The sequence below is a fragment of the Macaca fascicularis genome, chromosome 14 (genome assembly GCF_037993035.2).
Source record: "Macaca fascicularis isolate 582-1 chromosome 14, T2T-MFA8v1.1".
NCBI lineage: Eukaryota > Metazoa > Chordata > Mammalia > Primates > Cercopithecidae > Macaca > Macaca fascicularis.
In genome coordinates this window covers 21,895,061-21,916,342 of record NC_088388.1, presented here as the reverse complement: position 1 = coordinate 21,916,342, position 21,282 = coordinate 21,895,061, and the positions used below count along the sequence as shown (strand labels likewise).

General features: G+C 51.2%; 1 protein-coding gene and 1 long non-coding RNA gene across 3 annotated transcripts; one reads left to right on the top strand and one right to left on the bottom strand.

Moving 5' to 3' along the window:
• Positions 1–608: 608 nt before the first annotated feature.
• LOC135967018 (uncharacterized) lies at positions 609–6,565 on the bottom strand. Of its 2 annotated transcripts, none has more exons than XR_010580811.2 (3): positions 5,921–6,565; positions 4,974–5,150; positions 609–3,636 (listed from the first exon to the last, which is right to left on the bottom strand). It is a non-coding gene; the product is annotated as an uncharacterized lncRNA (long non-coding RNA). The 2 variants fall into 2 exon arrangements; XR_012423311.1 differs by lacking the exon at positions 609–3,636 and adding an exon at positions 4,469–4,604.
• Positions 6,566–6,772: 207 nt separating this feature from the next.
• On the top strand, positions 6,773–8,039 carry C14H11orf96 (chromosome 14 C11orf96 homolog). Its single transcript, XM_005578136.4, has one exon. The coding sequence runs from the start codon at positions 7,037–7,039 to the stop codon at positions 7,403–7,405; it is 369 nt and encodes a 122-aa protein (XP_005578193.1). The 5' UTR covers positions 6,773–7,036; the 3' UTR covers positions 7,406–8,039.
• The last annotated feature ends 13,243 nt before the right edge of the window (positions 8,040–21,282 follow it).

The following is a 21,282-nucleotide window of genomic DNA, read 5'->3' as shown; positions in this document are numbered from 1 at the left end:
TCCCCAGGACACCCCTCCCTGGAAGCCAGCCTTCCCCTGCAGCCTCAGTGCAGGCTGCTCTGGCTGAAGGGGAGGCATCTACTCCTGCGAATGGGTGCCCTCATCCTCCAGAGGATTCTAGGACATTAGAGCAAGAGGGACCCCCAGCGAATCAGAGTCTGGCCTCCTTGCTTCCCAGATGGGGGAACTGTGGCTCAGAGATCGGAAGCAATGGTTCAAGGCCACAGAGTGTGTACACGCGCGTGCACACACACACGTACAGGCGGTGGCTGAGCCAAACACACCCAAAGTGTAGATCGACCCAAACAACCAACCTGCAGCCAGGCTTCTGGCTTCCAGGCCAGTGCTGTTCTCATTGCACCAGAGGGATTACAAGATGGGGTGGCGCAAGCAGTGAGCACCAATTTCAGAGTCAGGCAGGCCTGGCCTTGAACGCTGGCTTCAGTGCTCAGCACTTAGTGTAACCCTGGTCAGTCCCCCTGCCACCTGAGTCCTCAGCTGTAAAATGGGGCGATGCTAGGGTCCCTCTGGAAGGACATAGTGAGGATGACTTCATTGAGGTGGTATGTGCAAATGCAATCACAGCTGGCACAAGGCCAGACACAGAGTGAGTGTTCAACAGATGACTTCTATTTTTATTTTTCATTTTTTTTAGAGCTGTGGTCTCACTATGTTACTATGTTGCTCAGGCTGGCCTGAAACTCCCGGGCTCAAGTGATCCTCTAGCCTCAGACTCCTGAGTAGCTGGGACTACAGACATGCGCCACCATGCCCAGCAACAAATGACATTTCTGTGTCCTCCCTCTGTAGCCCCAGAGCTACAGACCTGCTGAGAAGAGGGACTGTCCTGCATCCCTTTTAAGGGCCGACCCCTGTCCCGGGGTGGCTGGGTGAGGCCATGTAGCCTGGAAAAGCCCACACTGACCCTTCCCACAGCTCTGAGCTCCTGCAAACTCAGCAAGTCCCAGGAAGGCCCAGAGGGCAAGAGGAAGCAGGACCCCCTAATCCTCCCAGGCCTGCCCACCCTTTGCATCTTGGCTCTCAGGCCTTTGGAGGAGGGAAAAATGTTGAAAGAGGTGTTGATATCTGCCAAGGCCCCTGAGGCCACCTTTGGGCATCAGCAGTAACACCACCCCAACCCGGTTCCCTGCTGCTGTGTGGAGCTCCACCCTTGGAGACATGATGAGAGCACAGCGTTGCTCAGGCTGGCTTCCTCTTTTAAATTGTGAGTCAGGCAGGAAGGTATAAGCCACCAAAACCCCCAGATGCCCTCTGAAGCAGGAATTTCTTGGAACCTTTCCCTGATATCTTCTCAACCAAATTGGGGGCTGGGTAGGTTTTAGGATGAGATCATAAAAGCAAAAGGAACTTTTATTTTATGCTTACGACATGCTGGGTACTGTGCTAGGCGCTTTCCTACACACTGGCACCCAGGGGCATTGCTTCTGCTTTCCAGGTGTGGAAGAGCCACCAAGGTCACAGAATAAATGAGTCCATGGCAGCGCTTAGGTTAGAATCTAGGTCTCTGTTCTCCTTACCTGACGGTGGCCTTTGGCTGGCTCCTTGGGCAGGGAAGGGCAGAGAAGGCATAAAAAGGCCACGGCGGGGAGGGGTGGTCCTGGCCCTAGGGACATCCTGAGGTGGAGGAGTCATGGCTGGGAAGGGTGGGTGGCAGGACCCGGGGATCTAGGCAGTATGGGAGCTCGGTCCTCCATGGGAGGTTCAATCTCCCCACCCTCCCCTCCTGCCTTCTTCTAAGAGGCCCCCAGTGAGCAGGGCCCAAGACCCAGGAGGGGATGATCTTATTGCTAATTTAGGACCTCTGCTATGAAGCACACACCCTTTTTCTTATTTTCACTGCCCTGGGCCGGGATGGGGAACCTCCCATCCAGGGGAGTGGAGGAAGTTGACTTAGGGTACCCTAGTCCCTGGCCTCAGAATTTGGGGTCCAGAGGAGCTGTGTGTGTTGGAGACAGTGTAGCACCTTGGCTGGCCTGTTGGGAGCCGTAGGAGCAGGGCACACGTGGTAGCAGTCCATGCCACAGGGACCTCTGCGTGCCAGCTCTGTGCTGGGTGCTGGAAAGGCAGTGGCCAACACTGACCACCTAGTGGGGAAGGCGGACAGTACAGTGTCAACAGACAAGTAGGAAGACTCTTTAGATAATGACAAACATGCCATGAAGGAAAGGGGGACAGAGAGACTGAGGGGCAGCCCTCAGTAGGGTGGCCAGGCCAGGCTTCTTCAAGGAAGTAGTAACATCTGAGCTGAGAACTCTGCAGACAGTCAAGTGGCTTGTCCAAGCTCATACAGTAAGTTCTGGGGAAGCCAGACTAGCACACATCTCTAGACTCCCTTTGAGCGGTCTCCCTGCTCCTAGAAACATCCTTCTCTTGGATTCTGACATATCTTCCTGTTTTCCTCCTACTCTGTTGAACACTGCTTCTCTGAGTCCTTGGCTGACTTCATCCTCTTTCCAGTGCCGGACTGTCCCGGCCCTCCTCTGGAATGTGGGCCTCCACCCAGCCCCCTCCAAAACGGCCACCTCAACCCCTCACCTCTCCCCTAGCTTCAGTGGCCTGCTCGACATCTCCACCTGGACCTCAAAGGGTCTCTTAGAACAATGCTAAGTCCATATAATAGAGACCCCAAGTTAGAGTAGTTTAAAAAGATTCAATTGATTGTTCACTCCTGTAATCGTTACAGGGGAAGTGCTTCAGGTTGGCGGATGGCTTAGCTCCACGTGGTCATTTAGGGACTCACTCTAATGACTGTGCTGCTATCTTTAACGTGACAGTTCCAGAATCTCTCTGGTTATTGCTCTTCCAGCCAGTGTGAGGGGAAAAACACAGAAGTCTAGGGCAGGAATTTCTTCTTAATCGAGCGAGGCAGAAGTTGAGCATACTTCTCACATTCCACAGATGAGAGTTTAGACACATAGCCTCCTAGCTGCAAGGAGAGTTGGGTTGTGCCCTAGCTGGGCGGCTAGCTGTCTCTGTCACAGCCTATCCTCGAGAACAGCAAGGACTTGCCTGCCCTGGCAGCAGAGGAGGTCCTCTGGGGGTGACCCCTTATTCTGTGTCTCTCTGACCTTGACTTTGCCCTTCAACATTGCTTGCTTGTCATTCTCCACAACCACTGACAGGGTGTTGAGAGTCTACCCTCCTTAGCTGACTCAGGCTTGAGCAATCACGGGCTTTTGCAGTCCAGCCTTGCAATTTTGTTGGTGATAACAATTCCTTCAAAAACTTAGTAGGCTTTATCTTTAGTCAGTTCCTTGAGCTGTGACCACATCCAAAGCTCCTTTCTTGACAGAGTTATGAAGTCTACCTTCCATACCCTTCTTTTTCCCATTCATTTAAAATGAAAGTGGCTGGGTACAGTGTCTCACGCCTGTAATCCCAGCACTTTGGGAGGCTGAGGCAGGTGGATCACTTGAGGCCAGGAGTTTGAGACCAGCCTGGCCAACAGGGTGAAACCCCATCTCGACAAAAATACAAAAATTAGCTGGGCGTGGTGGTGTACACCTGTAATCCCAGCTACTCGGGAGGTTGAGGTGGAAGAATTGCTTGAACCCGGGAGGCAGAGGTTGCAGTGAACCGAGATTGCACCACTGCACTCCAGCCTGGAACTCCAGCCTGGAAAACAGAGCAAGACTAAATCTCAAAATAAATAAATAAATAAATACATAAATAATAAAATGAAGGTTATCCTAAGGACACCCTAAAGAACAGACTCAGATGACAAGGTAGTACCCTTAATATCATACTTTGCCACGGGGTGATTTCTTTATTTGGTTTAAAGTTTGGTCTAAGAGACAGGCTTTGAGAGAGGCTCTGAGCCATGATAGTCTGACTTACTGCTCTTTGGACAAAACCAGTTGGCTTTTTCAACGCCAAGGTCACCAGTTTTCTGAATTCTCTGTATTTCTGTCTATCTCTTCTTGCAAACTGGCCAATCTCTTTCTTGTAATTTTTGCTAAAAGCAGCATCAAGCAGCCAACACAAATGGCTTCGGCTCTTTCCAACCATTTTTCTAGAATGATAGGCTCAATAGGCATGTAGGCTGTCTTCCACATGATCACAGGTGACATTTGCAATAAATGTTTTGTCCTAGCATAACAAGATTCACTGGCTTCTCATCATCTAATATCTGTTTCTATCTTGCTCACCACCTATTGGCTAAGCCAATGCCATATATTTGAGGGGTTTTATACGTGGCACTTTCCCACTCCTGGTGCAAATTTCTATAAGGAGCTACAAAGTACAGGTTTTAAGGTTATAGAAATTGCTTTTTTTCTCATGTAAGGTAGTTCTGATGTGAGCATTTCAGGCATCATTCAGGTGCATGGTGGGTTTTGATAAACAGCCAGCAGATTCCTCCGTGCCCCCCCGCCAACCCTTCTCTTCCCCAACACATTCACCTGTGTATCAATGGTACCACCATCACACACTTGCTCAAGCAAATACATAGAAGTTAACTTATTTTTCATTGTTTATTTTTGGAGACAGGGTTTCACTCTGTCACCCAGGCTGGAAGGCAGTGTTGAAATCTTGGTTCACTGCAACCTCTGCCTCCCAGGTTCAAGCAATTCTCGTGCTTCAGCCTGGGTAGCGGAGATTACAGGCATCAGCCACCACGCCTAGCTATTTATTTATTTATTTTTTTAATTTTTAATAGAGACAGGGTTTCACTGTGTTAGCCAGGATGGTCTCAATCTCCTGACCTCGTGATCTGCCTGCCTCAGCCTCCCAAAGTGCTGGGATTACAGGCAAGAGCCACCGTGCCCGGCCGAAATTCTATCTTTGTAACCTGCCGCTAAGGCCTCAAGTGACTGTCCCCCCTTCCCATCCACTCTCTCACTCTGCTTTAGCCAACAAGCCTCCTTGCTGTTTGTTCCTCCAATATACCAAGTGAATTCTTGCCTTAGCATCTTTGCACTAAGACTCCCTCTGCTCAGATACTGTCTTCCCACCTTTTCACATGGCTGGTTCCATCTTTGTCCATCGCAGGGCAAACCGCTGCAGTGTAGCGGGTAACAGTGAGGGCTCAGGAGCCACGCTGCTGGGATTTGAATCTCAGCTCTTGCTACTTCCTGCTGTGGGACCTTGGGGCAAGTTTTCTTAGCTTCTCTGTGCCTTGATTTTTCTACCTGTAAATGGCAATAAGAAATGTATGGTATTTGTTACCCAGGGTGGTTGGGAGGATTAAATAAAATAGTGAACACACTGCATTCATGTATAAAAAGTGAGCAGAGCGTGGCCATACTAAGCACTTAGCATGTTATTATTGCCCTTCGGGTGGCAGCTTAAATATCTGGCTCTGAGTAGCCTTTCCTGGCCCGGTGCTCTAAGCATCTCACCACCTGCATCCCTAGCTCATCGCCCTACTTTATTTCACCACAAAACATGTTCTTGTTCATGTGTATATCATCTGTCTCTCCCCACAACACCCCATTCCCACTAGAATGTAACTTGCATGAGGGCAGGGACTGTACCTTTCTTGTTTGCTTCCATGCCTTTCCTGAGCAGGAAAGTAACTTCTCAGTACATCTTTGTTGGGTGGGTACGGAAAAGACAGAGGCCAAATCCCACTGACCCCCTTCTTTTCGGGTGGCCCTTTGAGCCCTGCTGGGTGCCTGTCAGTGCCCCGCATCTCAAGCCCACGTGGCCATGGCCAGGCTCACAGTTTCCTCTTGGGGGTCCCAGGACATAGGGCAGGGGCTGCCCTGTGGACCTGCTCTTAGAGACCGTGGGGGCACTGGTGAGATTTAGCACAGGGTACTCACCCTCAGCAGGGGACTGTCAGAGCTTGGACTCTGGAGTCCAGCCCATCTGTTTCCATCAGATACTAGTGGACCATTTACTTATCCCCTCTGTGCCTGTGTTTTCCCATATGTAAAAATGAGAGAATACCAATTACCTCATAGGGCTGCTGCGGTGAAGATTAAACAGGATAATATATATAAAACAGCGCATGGTTGGCTTGGAGTAAAGCTCTCCAGATGGTGGTGGCTATTATTATTGTTGTTGTTGTTGTTGTTGTTAGTGCCATATCCAGTTGTCACTCTTCAGAGCATGAATAGGGGTGCCCGAGGGACTTGGGTTTGGGAGTGAGGAGACAAACATAAAGAAGACATCTAGGGAAGGGAAGAACCCGAATGGAATAATCGAGGTGTGTTTGCATTCGTGGGGGGGGGGGGGGGGGGCCAGCGCGCGCGCGCGCGCGCCTGCGGAGGGGGCTGGCAAGGATCCAAAGGGGGAGCCCGCCCCTACCTCCGAGCTCAGCTCTGGGGAGCCGGGCGCTCAGGCTCGCCAGGCTGCAGAGAGCTGGGAGCTGCCTCGCGCCCCGCGCAGAACCGGCGGCGGAATAACCAGCGCCTCGAGTGTGTGCATCTGGTATCGGGGGCGGGGGAGGGTGACCTGCGCCCCCGCGGCCAACCCAGTTGGTGCAGACTTGGGGATCCCAGAAGGGACAGCGCCCGCCCTGTCTCGGCGATTGAGGGTCCCTGCCCAGGCTCAGCTTGGGCCCGCCGCGTGCTCTGGGGCCGCGGATTCTCCCGGAACCCCCGCGGGCTGGGCCTGCCTTCCGGAGCCGGTTGGCTGGGGGCGGGCGGCGCCGGGGAAGGGGCAGTTACTTTCCCAGAGTGGCGGGGCGACGTCAGGCGGAAGGGCGCGGGGCGCGCACGCTTTAAATGGCATTCGCTGTCATCCGAGCTCACAGCCGTGTGGGTAGCCGCGGGCTATATAAGCGGGAGCCGGGCCGCCGCGGGGCAGACAGCGACAGCAGCGGCGGCGAGCGCCTCGGAGCGCGGCGGAACAGCGCCCCCCGAGCCCCGCGCCCCCCGACGGGTCCGCCCGCCCGCCCTCCCGAGGAGCGCCGGCCCGGGCCCGCGAGGGCCGCCGCCACCCCGCAGCAGATTTGGATCCCCCGCCCGGCGAGCCCCCGGCTGCTGCCTCCCGGGGGGCCCCGGCGCAGCGGCCGCCTCCGGAGAGCCCCGGCGCCCCGCCGCCTGGCCCCGCAGACGCCGGAGGCGCCATGGCCGCCAAGCCCGGCGAGCTGATGGGCATCTGCTCCAGTTACCAGGCGGTAATGCCGCACTTCGTGTGCCTGGCCGACGAGTTCCCGCAGCCCGTGCGGCCCGCCAAGCTGTCCAAGGGCCGGGGCCGGCTGCGGCGGCCGCGCCAGTCTCGCTTCAAGACGCAGCCGGTGACCTTCGACGAGATCCAGGAGGTGGAGGAGGAGGGGGTGTCCCCCATGGAGGAGGAGAAGGCCAAGAAGTCGTTCCTGCAGAGCCTGGAGTGCCTGCGCCGCAGCACGCAGAGCCTGTCGCTGCAGCGGGAGCAGCTCAGCAGCTGCAAACTGAGGAACAGCCTGGACTCCAGCGACTCCGACTCGGCCCTGTGAGGGGCGCCGCCCGAGGGGGGAACGCGCGCGTACGCGATCCGCGCGGGGACCGGCGTGCGAACCCCGAGAGAGCCCGCGCCCTGCCCCCGGGGGACCCGCAAGGACCCGGGACCGCCGCCCCTCGCGCGCTCGGACTCCCGCCCCGCTGCGAAACGATCGGTGCGCCCCTCGCCGCGCTCGCCCTGGCCCGGGGACGCCGGGAGCGGGACCGCTTTCCTTGTCCTTGTAAATGTTTATTTTTTAACTCTTCCCAGTGCGAACTCTGCTGTGAGTGTGTGCGGGGAGGCGCGCCGGCGCTGAGTTGGCCGCGAGTCGCCAGGGCCGCCCGGGTTGCCGCTCCATGCCCTTGTTCCATGGTTTGCAACTTCGATTTTGCACACCGCTCCACCGTGACCCCCAGCGCACACCCGTTCACACTCACGCCAACACTCTCGCTGAACACTTTTATAATTGTTAGGCGTGGCCGTTGGGACTTGGGGCGCAGCGCAGCTGCTGCTGCTGCTGCGTCTGGAGGATTGATATTTATTTTTGCATTGAGATGACTGAAGGCGTTTATTTAACGATCTTTTTACCTGGATATATGTCTGTGAGGCTCCTGAAAGGAGACAAATAAAGTCAATATATTTGCACAGTGCATTTTTTTCAGGCTCTTGACTTTTTGAACCTTCGGGGCCCAGGCTGCCAAGACTTGGGGAGGTGGGGGAGGAGGTGGCAGGGGGATGCCGGACCAGGGAGCCGGGAGTGGTGCTACCTCCACAAGCTTCGGTCACCGGAACGAGGTTGCGCCACCGGTGCGCGGGTCGGTTGCCTGCCTCCCCAAGTGTATCCACCCCCGGTCCAGAGCGCTCCTGCCTCCCTGGTCTATTCCCCATCGCCGGCATCCGGGCTGGAGTGAAGCCGCAGGCGGGGCGGAGGCGGAGCTGAGGATGGAGAGCTGTCTCCTCCCCGCGGTTGACTTCCCCGAGCTGGGGTCAGGGTCCTCACCCCACACCCGCCGCAGAAGACACATATCCCTCTGCGCCCATTCCTGGCGGCGGGTGGGGAGATGCTGGAGCCAGCAATGTGAGATGTTTGGGCTTTGGGACCCGAGAGTGGGCTGGGGGCCAGCCTGGGTTGGTCGAGAGTGTGGGTGCGCGCTCGCTGTCGCGGGCAGGTGACCCCCTGACCGCAGTTGACTCAGCGCAGTGCCGGGCGCTCCTGTGCTGCGGGGGAAACCGCTGCCGCTACGTCTCCAGCCCTCCTCTGCGACCCGCAGGGTTCCTCCAGGAGGGTGGGGCATGTCTTTGGTTAGAGCCTGAAGGGCACCTGGGTACCATGGAGTCTTTCCCTTCTCCCCCGCCCCCCGCCTTTGTTTACAGATGAGAAAACAAACCTAGGGTCACAGGGAAAGGAGCGCCCCCATTCCTCCGGACTCCCAGTCCAGGACTCCTTGCACCGCAGGAGTTTGTCTTTCCAGTGCTCTTCAGCCACTTCCCAAATCCCTGTCTACCTCCTAAATCCTCTGGGTTAGCACTGTGGCAGAGCCACCTGGCTGCGGATGGCCACCAAGGTAACAAACCATATTTGGTTGAGCCGGGCAGGTCCCCACCCTGGGGCCCCCTCCAGGGCCCTCCCTCCAGGGTTACTCTAGGGCTTACCCACCCTGACAGGTTTAGGGCTCTCGCTCGGGTTGCGGAGTCTCTGTGCTCGGGCGCCCTCTGGTGGTGGGGCTGGTGCGTGGGGGGCAGGAATCTCTAGGAGATACCCATTCTCTCAGCTGCAGCGCTGGGCTCTGGAGGACAGCAGAGGAAATGAAACAAAGAAACAAAAATAGAACCACAGGGCCCGAGAGGGTGTTCTTCCCTGGGCTTAGAGAGAGCACAGGCCATGGCCTTGGTGGCTGTGGTATTTGGCCCGTGTCCCAGCCCCTGAGAACACGCTGTGGCAGTCCCCAACGACGGGTTCCATTGTGGTGGGGTATCATGGCAGGAGACTTCTACCTGCAAAGGCCTCAGAGACGTGAGGCCACTGTGGGTCGATGCTTGATTCCTGCCAGGGCAGCTGGCACCACTGGACTAGTCTGAGCTCCGCGGGGTGGTGGGAGGAACTTCCTCTGAGCCCAGCCTCACTCTCTTCTCTCTCCAAAGAAACTCCCTGAGGACAGAGGGGTGGACCCCACATCCTCTGCCCCTCTCTCTGTCTTACCTCTTGGGCAGCAGCTCCTGTGTCTACTCTTCAGGAGCTAGATGCCCCAGGTGTCTGGAAGACCTCCCAGTGGGCTTCTAGACCCTTCAGGCCTGAGATCCTCCCCTCTGCGTAGCCTTCTCCCGCGGAAGAACCTCCTTCTCAGCCCGGCAGTGGTTCACGCCTGTAATCCCAGTACTTTGGGAGGCCTAGGTGTCCCAGGCCTCCCAAATCGCTTGAGTCCAGGAGTTCGAAACCAGCCTGGGCAACGTGGTGAAATCCTATCTCTACCAAAAAAAAAAAAAAATACAAAAAATTAGCTGGGCGTGGTGGTGCACACCTGTGGTCCCAGCTATTCAGGAGGCTGAGGGGAGAGGATCACCTGAGCCCAGGGAGGTGGAGGCTGCAGTGAGCAGTGATTGTGCCACTGCACTCCAGTGTAGGCAATGGACTGAGACCCTGCCTCAAAAAACAGAAACAACAAACAAGAAGAACCTCCTGCTGCCTTCAGCCCCTACCTGAAGGGTCTCCTTGGGTTACCCCAGCCAACAACAGAGGTTATTGTGGGGACCATATTCCCTGCTCAGCTGTGCAGGCCCAGCGTTGAGTAGGTGCTTCTGAAATGTTTCTGTTGAAATGAATAAAGAGGTGGTGAGGAAGATGCATTCCTATCTTGTCTACTTCCGTTTTTGTTGTTGTTGTTGTTGTTTTCTGTCGTTGTCTGTTTTGAGATGGAGTCTCTGTCACCCAGGCTGGAGTGCAGAGACATGATCCTGGCTCACTGCAACCTCCGCCTCCCAGATTCAAGCGATTCTCCTGCCTCAGCCTCCTGAGGAGCTGAGATCACAGGCATGCGCCACCACACCCGGCTATTTTTGTGTTTTTGGTAGAGACAGGTTTCACCGTGTTGGCCAGGCTAATCTCGAACTCCTGACCTCAAGTGACCCTATCTCCACGGCCTCCCAAAGTGCTGAGATTACAGGCGTGAGCCACCATGTCTGGCCCTGGTTTGTTTTTTAAGTTATTCTTGTAATTTTTTATCGACCTAGAAATATTTGTTTATTATAATACAAAACAAGTCAGTCATACTCCCACCACCCAGAGATAAATAAGTTAACATTTTGGAGGTGATGCCTATATATGCATGTTTATTTTCTTTTTTTTTTTTTTTTTTTTGAGACGGAGTCTCGCTGTGTCTCCCAGGCTGGAGTGCAGTGGCGTGATCTCGGCTCACTGCAAGCTCCGCCTCCCGGGTTCACGCCATTCTCCCGCCTCAGCCTCCCAAGTAGCTGAGACTACAGGCGCCCGCCACCACGCCCGGCTAGTTTTTTGTATTTTTAGTAGAGACGGGGTTTCACCATGTTAGCCAGGGTAGTCTCGATCTCCTGACCTCGTGATCCACCCGCCTCGGCCTCCCAAAGTGCTGGGATTACAGGCTTGAGCCACCATGCCCGGCCCATGTTTATTTTCTTTTACAAAATGAGTTTATATTCTACAGGCTATTTTTCAGCCTGCTTTTTTAATTAATTGGATTTGCATTTAATATCAGTATGCATCGATCCACATCACAGCTTTTCATAAATTCTATTGAATAGATACTCCTTATTTGGTTAAGTGAATGTCCCACTATTTAGTATAAATGTGATGTCTTATTTGTCCTCGTTTCTTAGTTTTCCCAGAAACAGGCAGTTCTAAGGGCTGATGTGGAAAGAAGTCTGATAGAAGCCGCGTCCCAGAGAGGCAGAGGGAGGGAGTCTGGGATGCTGCAGTATTAGAGGGATCAGGCTGGGCCTGGAAAGCCATGGCCCCTGGGCTACACGGGGGTTGCTCTCTGGTTCTGAACATCTCTGCCCTGCACAGAGGACGGAGGGCAGACTGGAGGGTAGGGAGCTTGTGTTAGTCCGTTCTGGGTTGCTATAAGGGAATACCTGAGGCCAGGTAATTTGTAAAGGAAAGAGATTTATTTGGCTCACAATTCTGCAGGCTGTACAAGCATGGCACCCGCATGTTCTTCTGGTGAGGCCTCCAGAAGCTTCCACTCATGGTAGAAGGTGGAGGGGGAATAGGCATGTCACGTGGCAAGAGAGGGAGCAAGAGGGAGGCCACAGTCTTTTAGGCAACCAGCTCTCCCGTGAACCAACAGAACGAGAACTCACACATCGCCATGGGGAGGGCACCAAGCCATTCATGAGGGATCCGCCCTTACAACCCAAATGCTTCCGACCAGGCCCCGCCTCCCACACTGGGGGTCACATTTCAACACGAGATTTGGAGGGGACAAACATCCAAACCATATCAGAGCTCCTACCAGACCCCTGTGGAACCACGGGGGCTCAGCTCTTCCCTGTGCTCACAGGCATTCCAAGGTGGCACACAGCTCCAAGGAGAGGCGGGCTGGGGCCGACTGGGCTGGGCCAAATATTAGAAGAGGAGGGAAGGGGGGGCGAGACATACAATGAAGGAGCAAGAGAGAGCAAGAGTCAGAGAGGTGGAGAGGAAGGAGGTCCCTCCCCTCAGGGAGTCAGGAAAACTCAGTGACACAGAGAAGGCAATGGAAAGAGAAAGAGATGCAGGGGAATAGGATTAGGAGCCAGAGGATGTTGGATGTTGAGAGACAGAAGGATAAAGGCCCCCCCGCTGGGAGTTGGAGAGACACTGAGACAGGGAGGGAGGGAGGGAGGGAGGGGGAGAGAGAGAAAGAGAGAGAGAGACCCCTGGGGGTAGGAAGTAGGGAAGGGGAATAGGAAGAAGTGTTCCTGGATAATGGGGCTCAGAGGAGACAGAAGACAGGAGCCCGGGCATCTGAAGGAGCTGTGGAGCAGGCCTGAGTCTAGGTGGGTGGATGACTGCCCAGCTGGCTGGATTTGTAGGCCTGTCCAAGGAGACGCCTGCGTCCTTCCCCTCCCTGCCTGGGCTTCAGCCTGCAGTCCTAGCCTGGGTGATGAGTTTTCAAACAGGTTAGAGCCCAGACCAGGCAGAGGTAACAAGTGGCCGTCCCAGCTCTGGCTAACAGCCAGCTAAACATTTCTCTCTGGCCCTGGGGGAGATGTTTAGCAGAGAGTTCCTTTTGCTGATTTAAAAGCCAGCTTGGCTTTTGCAGTCCACTGTGTGGCAGGGCTCGAAAGGCAAGGGCTGCCCATGATCCCAGGGAATTGAGGTCAGCTATGGACTTGAGCTCCCCCACCTGAAGCACATTTGGGGTAGGCCTTAGGCCCTTTGGCCTCTAGAAAAATAGCAGAGGGGATAAAGACCACCATTCAGTGAGCACCTCGATCGACACTCTACTATTCGTCCTGATAAAGTCTCGCAGGCATTTTAGAGGTGAGAAAACTGAGGCTCGGACAGGTTAATTTTCTTGACCAATGCTACACAGATAGTCAGAGGTAAGCTGGGTTGCAACCCTTTCTCTCTCTCTTTCTTTCTTTTCTTTCTTTCTTTCTTTCTTTCTTTCTTTCTTTCTTTCTTTCTTTCTTTCTTTCTTTCTCCCTTCCTTCCTTCCTTCCTTCCTTCCTTCCTTCCTTCCTTCCTTTCTTTCTTTCTTTCTTTCTTTCTTTCTTTCTTTCTTTCTCCCTCCCTTCCTTTCTTTCTTTCTTTCTTTTTCTCTTTCTTTCTTTCTTTCTTTCTTTCTTTCTTTCTTTCTTTCTTTCTTTCTTTCTTTCTTTCTTTCTTTCCTTCCTTCCTTCCTTCCTTCCTTCCTTCCTTCTTTCTTTCTTTCTTTCTTTCTTTCTTTCTTTCTTTCTTTCTTTCTTTCTTTCTTTCTTTCTTTCTTTCTTTCTTTCTTTTTCTCTCTCTCCTTTCTTTCTCTCTTTCTCTTCCTTTCCTTTCCTTTCCTTTCCTTTCCTTTCTTTCCTTTCCTTTTCTCTTTTTTGAGACAGGCTCTCCCTCTGTCACCCAGGCTGGAGCACAGTGGAACAATCTTGACTCACTGCAACCTCTGCTTCCCAGGCTCAAGTGGTCCTCCCACCTCAGTCTCCTGAGTAGCTAGGACTATAGGCATGCACCACCACACTCGACTATGTTTTAAACTTTTTGTAGAGATGGGTCTCCCTATATGGCCTAGGCTGGTCTTGAACTCCTGGGCTCAGGCAACCCTCCCACCTCAGCCTCCCAAAGTGATGAGATTACAGGTATGAGTTACTTCCCACTGTAACCCCCTGTAGCACAGCCATGAGACTGAGCTTGGCAGCTCTCCTGCTACAGGGAGTGTAATGACCAGCAGGTGCTCTGGATTTGAATCTACTGCCTTCTTTGACTGAGGCTGAACCCCCCCTAGGGGTTACTCCCTACCAACATATGCAGAGCTGGAATACTGAGGCAGAGCTGTGCTTGGGAGATATATCTTTGTTGTGGTCATTGGTTCAGATATTCCCTAATGGCTCTGCTGAAGCCGTTGGAGCCTGCAGCATGGTTGATGGACAACCACTCTCTCTGCCTCTCTTCATCACTCAGGGCCAGACTTGCATAGTGGCCTGCAGGCCCTCCCAGTCTTCCCAGCTCCTTCTGTTTGACTGCACTCCAGCCCGGGTGACAAAGCAAGACTCCATCTCAAACAACAACAACAACGATAAAAACATACTTACCTCCTTCACAATTTGCCCTCAAGGAAGGGCCTCAAGATCTTTACCCTAAAACAATTCTGTTGAATTTCACCCTGGCAATGTGAGCTGATAGTTTACATTGAAAGTCATTCCTCTGCTCACCTGAGACAAATGCATATCTAATTGTTTCCTCTGCCTTATTGTTTATGTAAAAATGCAGATTTACTGAGCCAGACTACATTGTGTATTCAGTGAAAGGCTGATCAAGGACTCAAAAGAATGCAACCTTTGTCTCTTATCTACCTATGACCTGGAAGCCCCCACCTTCAAGTTGTTTCGCCTTTCTGGATGGAAACAATGTACATCTTGCATATATTGATTGATGTCTCATGTCTCCCTAAAATGTATAAAACCAACCTTGCCCTGACTATCTTGGCCACATGTTGTCAGAGCCTCCTGAGGCTGTGTCACGGGCATGTCCTTCACCTTGGCAAAGGAAACTTTCTAAATTGATTGAGACTTGTCTCAGATATTTTGGGTTCACAAGGGCAAGTGGGTGAAGGGCTCCCACATAGACTCTCATCCTTTCGGTCAATGCTAAAGGCCATATTGACTCATAAAGGCCATCTGGCCATTCAGCTCCCAGCCCCTTGGTAGAGAGTGCTAATTTTTCACCAACATTGATTTTTCCCTTCCTCCAGGGCACACAGCCAGTGTATACATCCCAGATTCTCTCGTGTAGTCTTAAGATAGCGGGTGTACCAGCCCCTCCCCACCCGTACTCTCTTTCTCCTTCCCACAAGGGGGCAGAGGGATGTGCCTACAACCCAGAGGGGTATCAAGCCCACAAGCCTAGTGGCCTAGGGGATGCCAGAGAAACGAGATGCAAGGATCCCAGGTCCCTGAATGACCTTGTGGAGCCGAACAGCCTGTGAGTTGGGAATGATCACCATGGACTATCACAGCTGAGGGTGCACACTTCTTTCTTCTTTGAGCCACTGAATCCTTGTTGGATGTCTTTAGCAGGCTTTCCTGCTAAATTATTCACAAATAAGCAGAAATTAGTACAATCCTGGTAGTGTGGTGCTGTCTTAACAAAAACCCTAAAACGTAAGGCATTGACTTAGTGATTTTCCTGCATGCAGGAAGGGTACACATATTGCAGGTTGGAAAGTTGAAGACCCTTGTTATCCCTGGGAAAAGCATCTGGAAAAAACATTTTCATGACATTGTGGAAAACCAATCATGAGTCAACCAAGCCCATAGCACTAAGAAAAGTGGTTGGAAAGAGCTAGAATATTAATATGCATTTGGCTGCTCTTTGTGGCTTTTAGCAAATTATTCCAAGAAAGTCAGGAGAGATAGAAAGTCATAGAGAGAAATTAGAAACCTGGGGCCTTACAGAGGCCTTTATAACCCACAGAGTGGGAGTTCTGTTGTTACTTAGCCTTTCTCCAAGGCCACCCAAGAAGCCCAGTGAAAGCTCCAGCCCCCAAGCCAGGCTAGATGAAGGGGGTTATCTTCCCACTCCAATCTATTGTTTTAGAATAGCCCCAAGGTAGCTGGGAGTTAAAATGGGCCGGCTGGGCCAGAGCAGGAAACAAAGTAATAAAGCAGGCTCCAGACCTCTAGGGAGAAGACATCTTTGGATGTGGTTCTTGGCACCTGGAACTGTCTGGAAGCACAAAGACCAGAAGCCTTTTAAGTATTTGAGGGAATCTTATTGCCAAGAAAACCAGGAATAACAATGAATGATTATGATCATTTGACCCCTCCAAAGCAACCCCCAAAGAGGTCAGATCTTTTTAAAAAATATATGTAATATGTAGTATGTAATGTAGAAGCTGTAACAGGAGTTGCTATTAAATTACATTGTAGGGCTGGATGCAGTGGCTTCCACCTGTAATCCCACCCTGGGAGGCCAAGTCGGGTGGATCACTTGAGGTCAGGAGTTCGAGACCAGCCTGGCCAACATGGTGAAGCCCTGTCTCCACTAAAAATACAAAAATTAGCCAGGCATGTTGGTGCATGCCTGTAATCCCAGCTACTCGGGAGACTGAGGCAGGAGAATCACTTGAATCCTGGAGGTGGAGGTTATAGTGAGCTGAGATCGCACCACTGCACTCCAGCCTGGGCAACAAAGTAAGAGTCTGCTTCAAAAAAAAAAAAAAAAAGTACATTGTAGATTGTACATATTTATCTTATATAGGTATCTTTTTTTTTCTTTCCAACTTTTATTTTAGGTTGGGGATACATGTGCAGGTTTGTTACATGGGCAAATTGCATGTCTCGGGGGTTTGGTGTACAGATTATTTACTCACTCAGATAATCATACCATACCCGATGGGTAGCTTTTTTGATCCTTACTCTCCTCCTACCCTCCACCCTCAAATAGGTCCCTGTGTCTGTCATTCCTTTCTTTGTGTTCATGTGTACTCAATGTTTGGTTCTTGCTTATAAGTGAGAACGTGCAGTATTTGGTTTTCTGTTCCTGTGTCAGCTTAAGGGAGAAGACCACCCCTCATATTGTCTTATGCCTAATTTCTGCTTCCAAAGAAAGAAGAAGTAAAAACTAAAAGGCAGAAATGAAATCCACAGGCAGACAGCCCAGCACTGTGCCCTCGGTCTGGTTAAAGATCGACCCCTGACCTAACTGGTTATGTTATCTATAGATTCCATTGTATGGAAAAGCACTGTGAAACTCCCTGTTCTGTTCTGTTCCATTCTGATTACCAGTGCATGCAGCCCCCAGTCATGTACCCCCTGCTTGCTCAATCGATCACAACCCTCTCACACAGACCCCCTTAGAGTTGTGAGCCCTTAAAAGGGACAGGAATTGCTCACGTGGAGAGCTCGGTTTTTGGGGACATGAGTCTTGCCGAAGCTCCCAGCTGAATAAAGCCCTTCCTTCTTTAACTCAAGTGTCTGAATGTTTTGTCTGCGGCTTGTCCTGCTACAAGCTCACTTAGGATAAGAGGTAGGTTATCTTTAATACTCACTTTGCTGCAGATGTGGCCACACAGGATGATGGGAAAAGGAGGATCTCCCAGAACTGAGTTGATCATATTTGCCAACTGAGGAACTTCCTCTGTCAGAGCGAGGTCCTCACCATTGCTGCCAGGAGGATCTGCCTGTTGCTATGCACAGTGACTGCTGAGTGTTTCCATTGTTTACTTTTCCAGATGGACATTTTTACCGTGGTTTTCCTATCCCTGCCTGTCAGAGGCATTTGAACCAGAGCAACTCCATCTTGAACAGGGCCTGGGTAAAATAAGGCTGAGACCTACTGGGCTGCATTCCCAGGAGGTCAGGCATTCTTTGTTATAGGATGAGATAGGAGGCTGGCACAAGTGCAGGTCACACAGACCTTGCTGATAAAAGGATGAGGAAGGCTAGGTGCGGTGGCTCACACCTGTAATCCCAGCACTTTGGGAGGCCGAGGCGGATGGATCACGAGGTCAGGAGTTCGAGACCAGCCTGGCCAAAGAGACCAGCATGGTGAAACCCCATCTCTACTAAAAATACAAAAATTGGCCAGGCGTGGTGGTGGGTGCCTGTAATCCCAGCTACTTGGGAGGCTGAGGCAGGAGGATTGCTTGAACTCAGGAGGCAGAGGTTGCGGTGAGCCGAGATCACACCATTGCACTCCAGCCTGAGCGACAGAGCGAGACTCTGACTCAAAAATAAATAAAAAAAAAAGGATGAGATAAAGAAGCCAGCCAAAACCCACCAAAACCAAGATGGTGATGAAAGTGACCGCTGGGTCCTCACTGTTCATTATATGCTAATTATAATGCATTAGCATACTAAAAGTCACTGCCGTCAGCACCATGACAGTTTACAAATGCCATGGCAACATCAGGAAATTCACCTATATGGCTTAAAAGGGGAGAAGCCCTCAGCTCTGGGAATTGCCCACTCCTTTCCCAGAAAATTGATGACTAATTCACCCCTTGTTTAGCATATAATCAAAGAATAACCATACAAACCATGGGTTGCTCTGCCTATGGTGTAGCCATTCCTTACTCCTTTACTTTCTTAATAAACTTGCTTTCACTTTACGCTATGGACTCATCCTGAATTCTTTCTTGTGAGAGATCCAAGAACCCTCTCTTGGGGTCTGGATTGGGACCCCTTTCCGGTAACATGTCCATGGCTGTATTGGGGTGTGCAAGGTGACTGGGTGAGGGGTGGTGGGAACAGGTGACTTGTCTTGCAATTTCTATGTCACAGGACCATGAGGAGCCACATGTGGCTGTGGAGAAGACTTTCACTCTCTGATATCCTGTGCTTTGACCTGGAATTGTAACTAGATGGGATTAGGGGTTGATGTCCTTGGAGATGAGCAAGTGTGTTTTGTTATGGGATGAAATATCACACTGAAGCGGCCTCGTTGTCTGGAGTGACACCCGAGGTTTGTTGTCTCACACAGAGGAAATCAAGGACGCAGACACACAAAGAATGAGGTTAAGAGCGGAGGTTTAATAGGTGAAAGAAAGAGAAGAGCTTTCTCCTGCAGAGGGGGTCCCGAGAGGGTTTTCTGGTCTGCAGCAAAATGGAGGGGGTTTTATAGATGAGGTTGAGGAGGCAGTGTCTGATTTACATGGGGCACAAAAGATTGGTCGGACCAGGAGTGCCATTTGCATACAGCAAGAAAATCTGGCCTCCCTTACCCTAATTTTTTATTATGCAGATGGGTTCTCTAGCTGGCTGCTGCCATGTTGCCTGTTTCTTTTCTTTCTTTGTTTTTTGTTGTTTTTTTTGGGGGGGGGAGGGAGTTTTGCTCTTGTTGCCCAGGCTGGAGTGCAATGGCGCTGTCTCGGCTCACTGCAACCTCCGTCTTTCAGGTTCAAGTGATTCTCCTGCCTCAGCCTTCCAAGTAGCTAGGATTACAGGCATGCGCCACCACACCCAGCTAATTTTGTACTTTTTAGTAGAGACGGGGTTTCCCCATGTTGGTCAGACTGGTCTCGAACTCTCCATCTCAGGTGATCTGCCCACCTTGGCCTCCCAAAGTGCTGGAATTACAGGTGTGAGCCACCATGCCCAGCCCTGTATCTTTACTGTACATGTGGTGACAAAGAAAAGGAAAGATGGAGCCTCCAGCTGCCGGCATTCACCTGTGCAAGCTTCCAGCTTGCTTATCTGCAGGTTGATTTTTCAGACTGCTCTTTGTTAGGAAAGAAATGATTTGTGGGGCTGCTTTTGTTAAAAGGGAAATTCTGCTGAGGACTCTGTTGCTCTTACTATCTGCCTAAATAATTTCTTTCTATCTCCTGTATCAACATAAATAGCTGGTAGCGAGACAGGTGGCAGTGAAGACTGCTAATGGTCCACAGAAGTCAATTTTCTGCACTTCCCTTGGCACAAAGCTAGACTAAACCTCTCAGCCTCCTTCGTTTGCAATGAGTGTGGTCATGGGCTGTCTTGGTTCATTTGTGCTGCTATAACTAAATACCTTAGACTAGTAATTTATAAAGAGCAGAAATCTATTTCTTACCATTCTGAAGTCTGGGAAGTCTAAAGTCAAGGTGGCTACAGGATGGGTGTGACAACTGTTATCACCCAGTGGGTTCTTCCTGCCCACTGCACAGACGAAACCAATTCAGAGATCACAGCATGATAGAGTTTAATTGATATGAGGCTGGCCACACCATGTGGAAGATGAGCTTATTACTCAAACCAATTCTCCCTGAAAATCTGGAGGCTAGGGGTTTCTAAGGATAGTTGGGTGGGCCACAGAGTCTACTTCTGGCTGGGTCCACAGGACTGGTGGGTGGGGTTCAGTGGGTCTGGGTGAAGGTGAGTCAAGTGGAGCTACTGGTCATCAGAAATGCAAAAACTTGAAAAGACATCTCAAAAGGCCAATCTTAGGTTTTACAATAGTGACGTTATCTGCAGGAGTGATTGGGGAAGTTGCAAATCTTGCTACCTCTGGAATCATGGCTGACAATTTTTTATGTCTACACCTTAGCACAATTCAAGCTCCTCTTCCTCCTAACCTGGTGGGCTTTCATTAGCTTTAGAAAGGCAATTTCATTTGGGGAAAGGGCTATTGTCATTTAAACTATGAAATAAATGTCTCCCAAAGTTAGCTTGGTCTAAGCTCAGGAATGACTAAGGGCAGTCTGGAGGTTAAAGGTGTTAAAAGAAAAACTTCAGCCGAATTAAATTTCAAGGAGTTTAATTGAGCAATGAATGATTCGTGAATTGATGGGGCAGCCTCCAGAATCATAGAAGATTCAGAGAGACTCCAGCGCAGCCATGTGATGAAAGAAGATTTATAGACGAAAGAAAAAAAAAAAGGAAATGAGGTACAGAAGTCGGAAGTGAGGTACAGAAACAACTGGACTGGTTACAGCTTGGCGTTTGCCTTATTTGAACATGGTTCGAACGGTTGGCTATGAACAGTTGGCTACGTTTGACTAAAACTCAGTGATTTGCACAGGTGTGGGCTACGGTTGGTTTATACCTCCACTTGTTATAGTTCACAATGTACAGAAAAACCTTTAGGCTGAACTCAAATATGTAAGGAGGCAGCTTTAGGCTAAACCTGATTAACGAAGGCAGGAGGGGGTTGATTAGATCAGATCTCTTTCCGTCATAATTTTCTCACTGCTACAATTTTTTGGTTTTTTTTTTTTTTTTTGAGATGGAGTATCGCTCTGTTGCCCAGGCTGGAGTGCAATGGCATGATCTTGGCTCACTGCAGCCTCCGCCTCCCAGGTTCAAGTGATTCTCCTGCCTCAGCTTCCCTAGTGGGTGGGACTACAGACGTGTGCCACCACACCCGGCTAATTTTTTGTATTTTTAGTAGAGATAGGGCTTCACTGTGTTAGCCAGGCTGGTCTTAACCTCCTGACCTCGTGATCTGCCCACCTCGGCCTGTTGGGCATTACAGGCGTGAGCCACTGCACTCAGCCTACCATTTTTGTAAAGGTGGTTTCATAACCAAAATGAGTGACTGAGACAGGTGTTTCAATCAATTGAAGTTTATTGAGCCAGCTTGAGGGCATGCCCGGGAAAAATGCGAGTCACAGATGCATCTGTGGCTGTTTTTTTTTCCAAAGAGGTTCCCAGGAGGTTTAGTATTTATAGATTTTTCTGAAAAGAGGAGTGGGGTGCAGCAGTGAGGTGAATGGTTTCCTACATGTGAGACTTGAGTTAGTGTCCAGT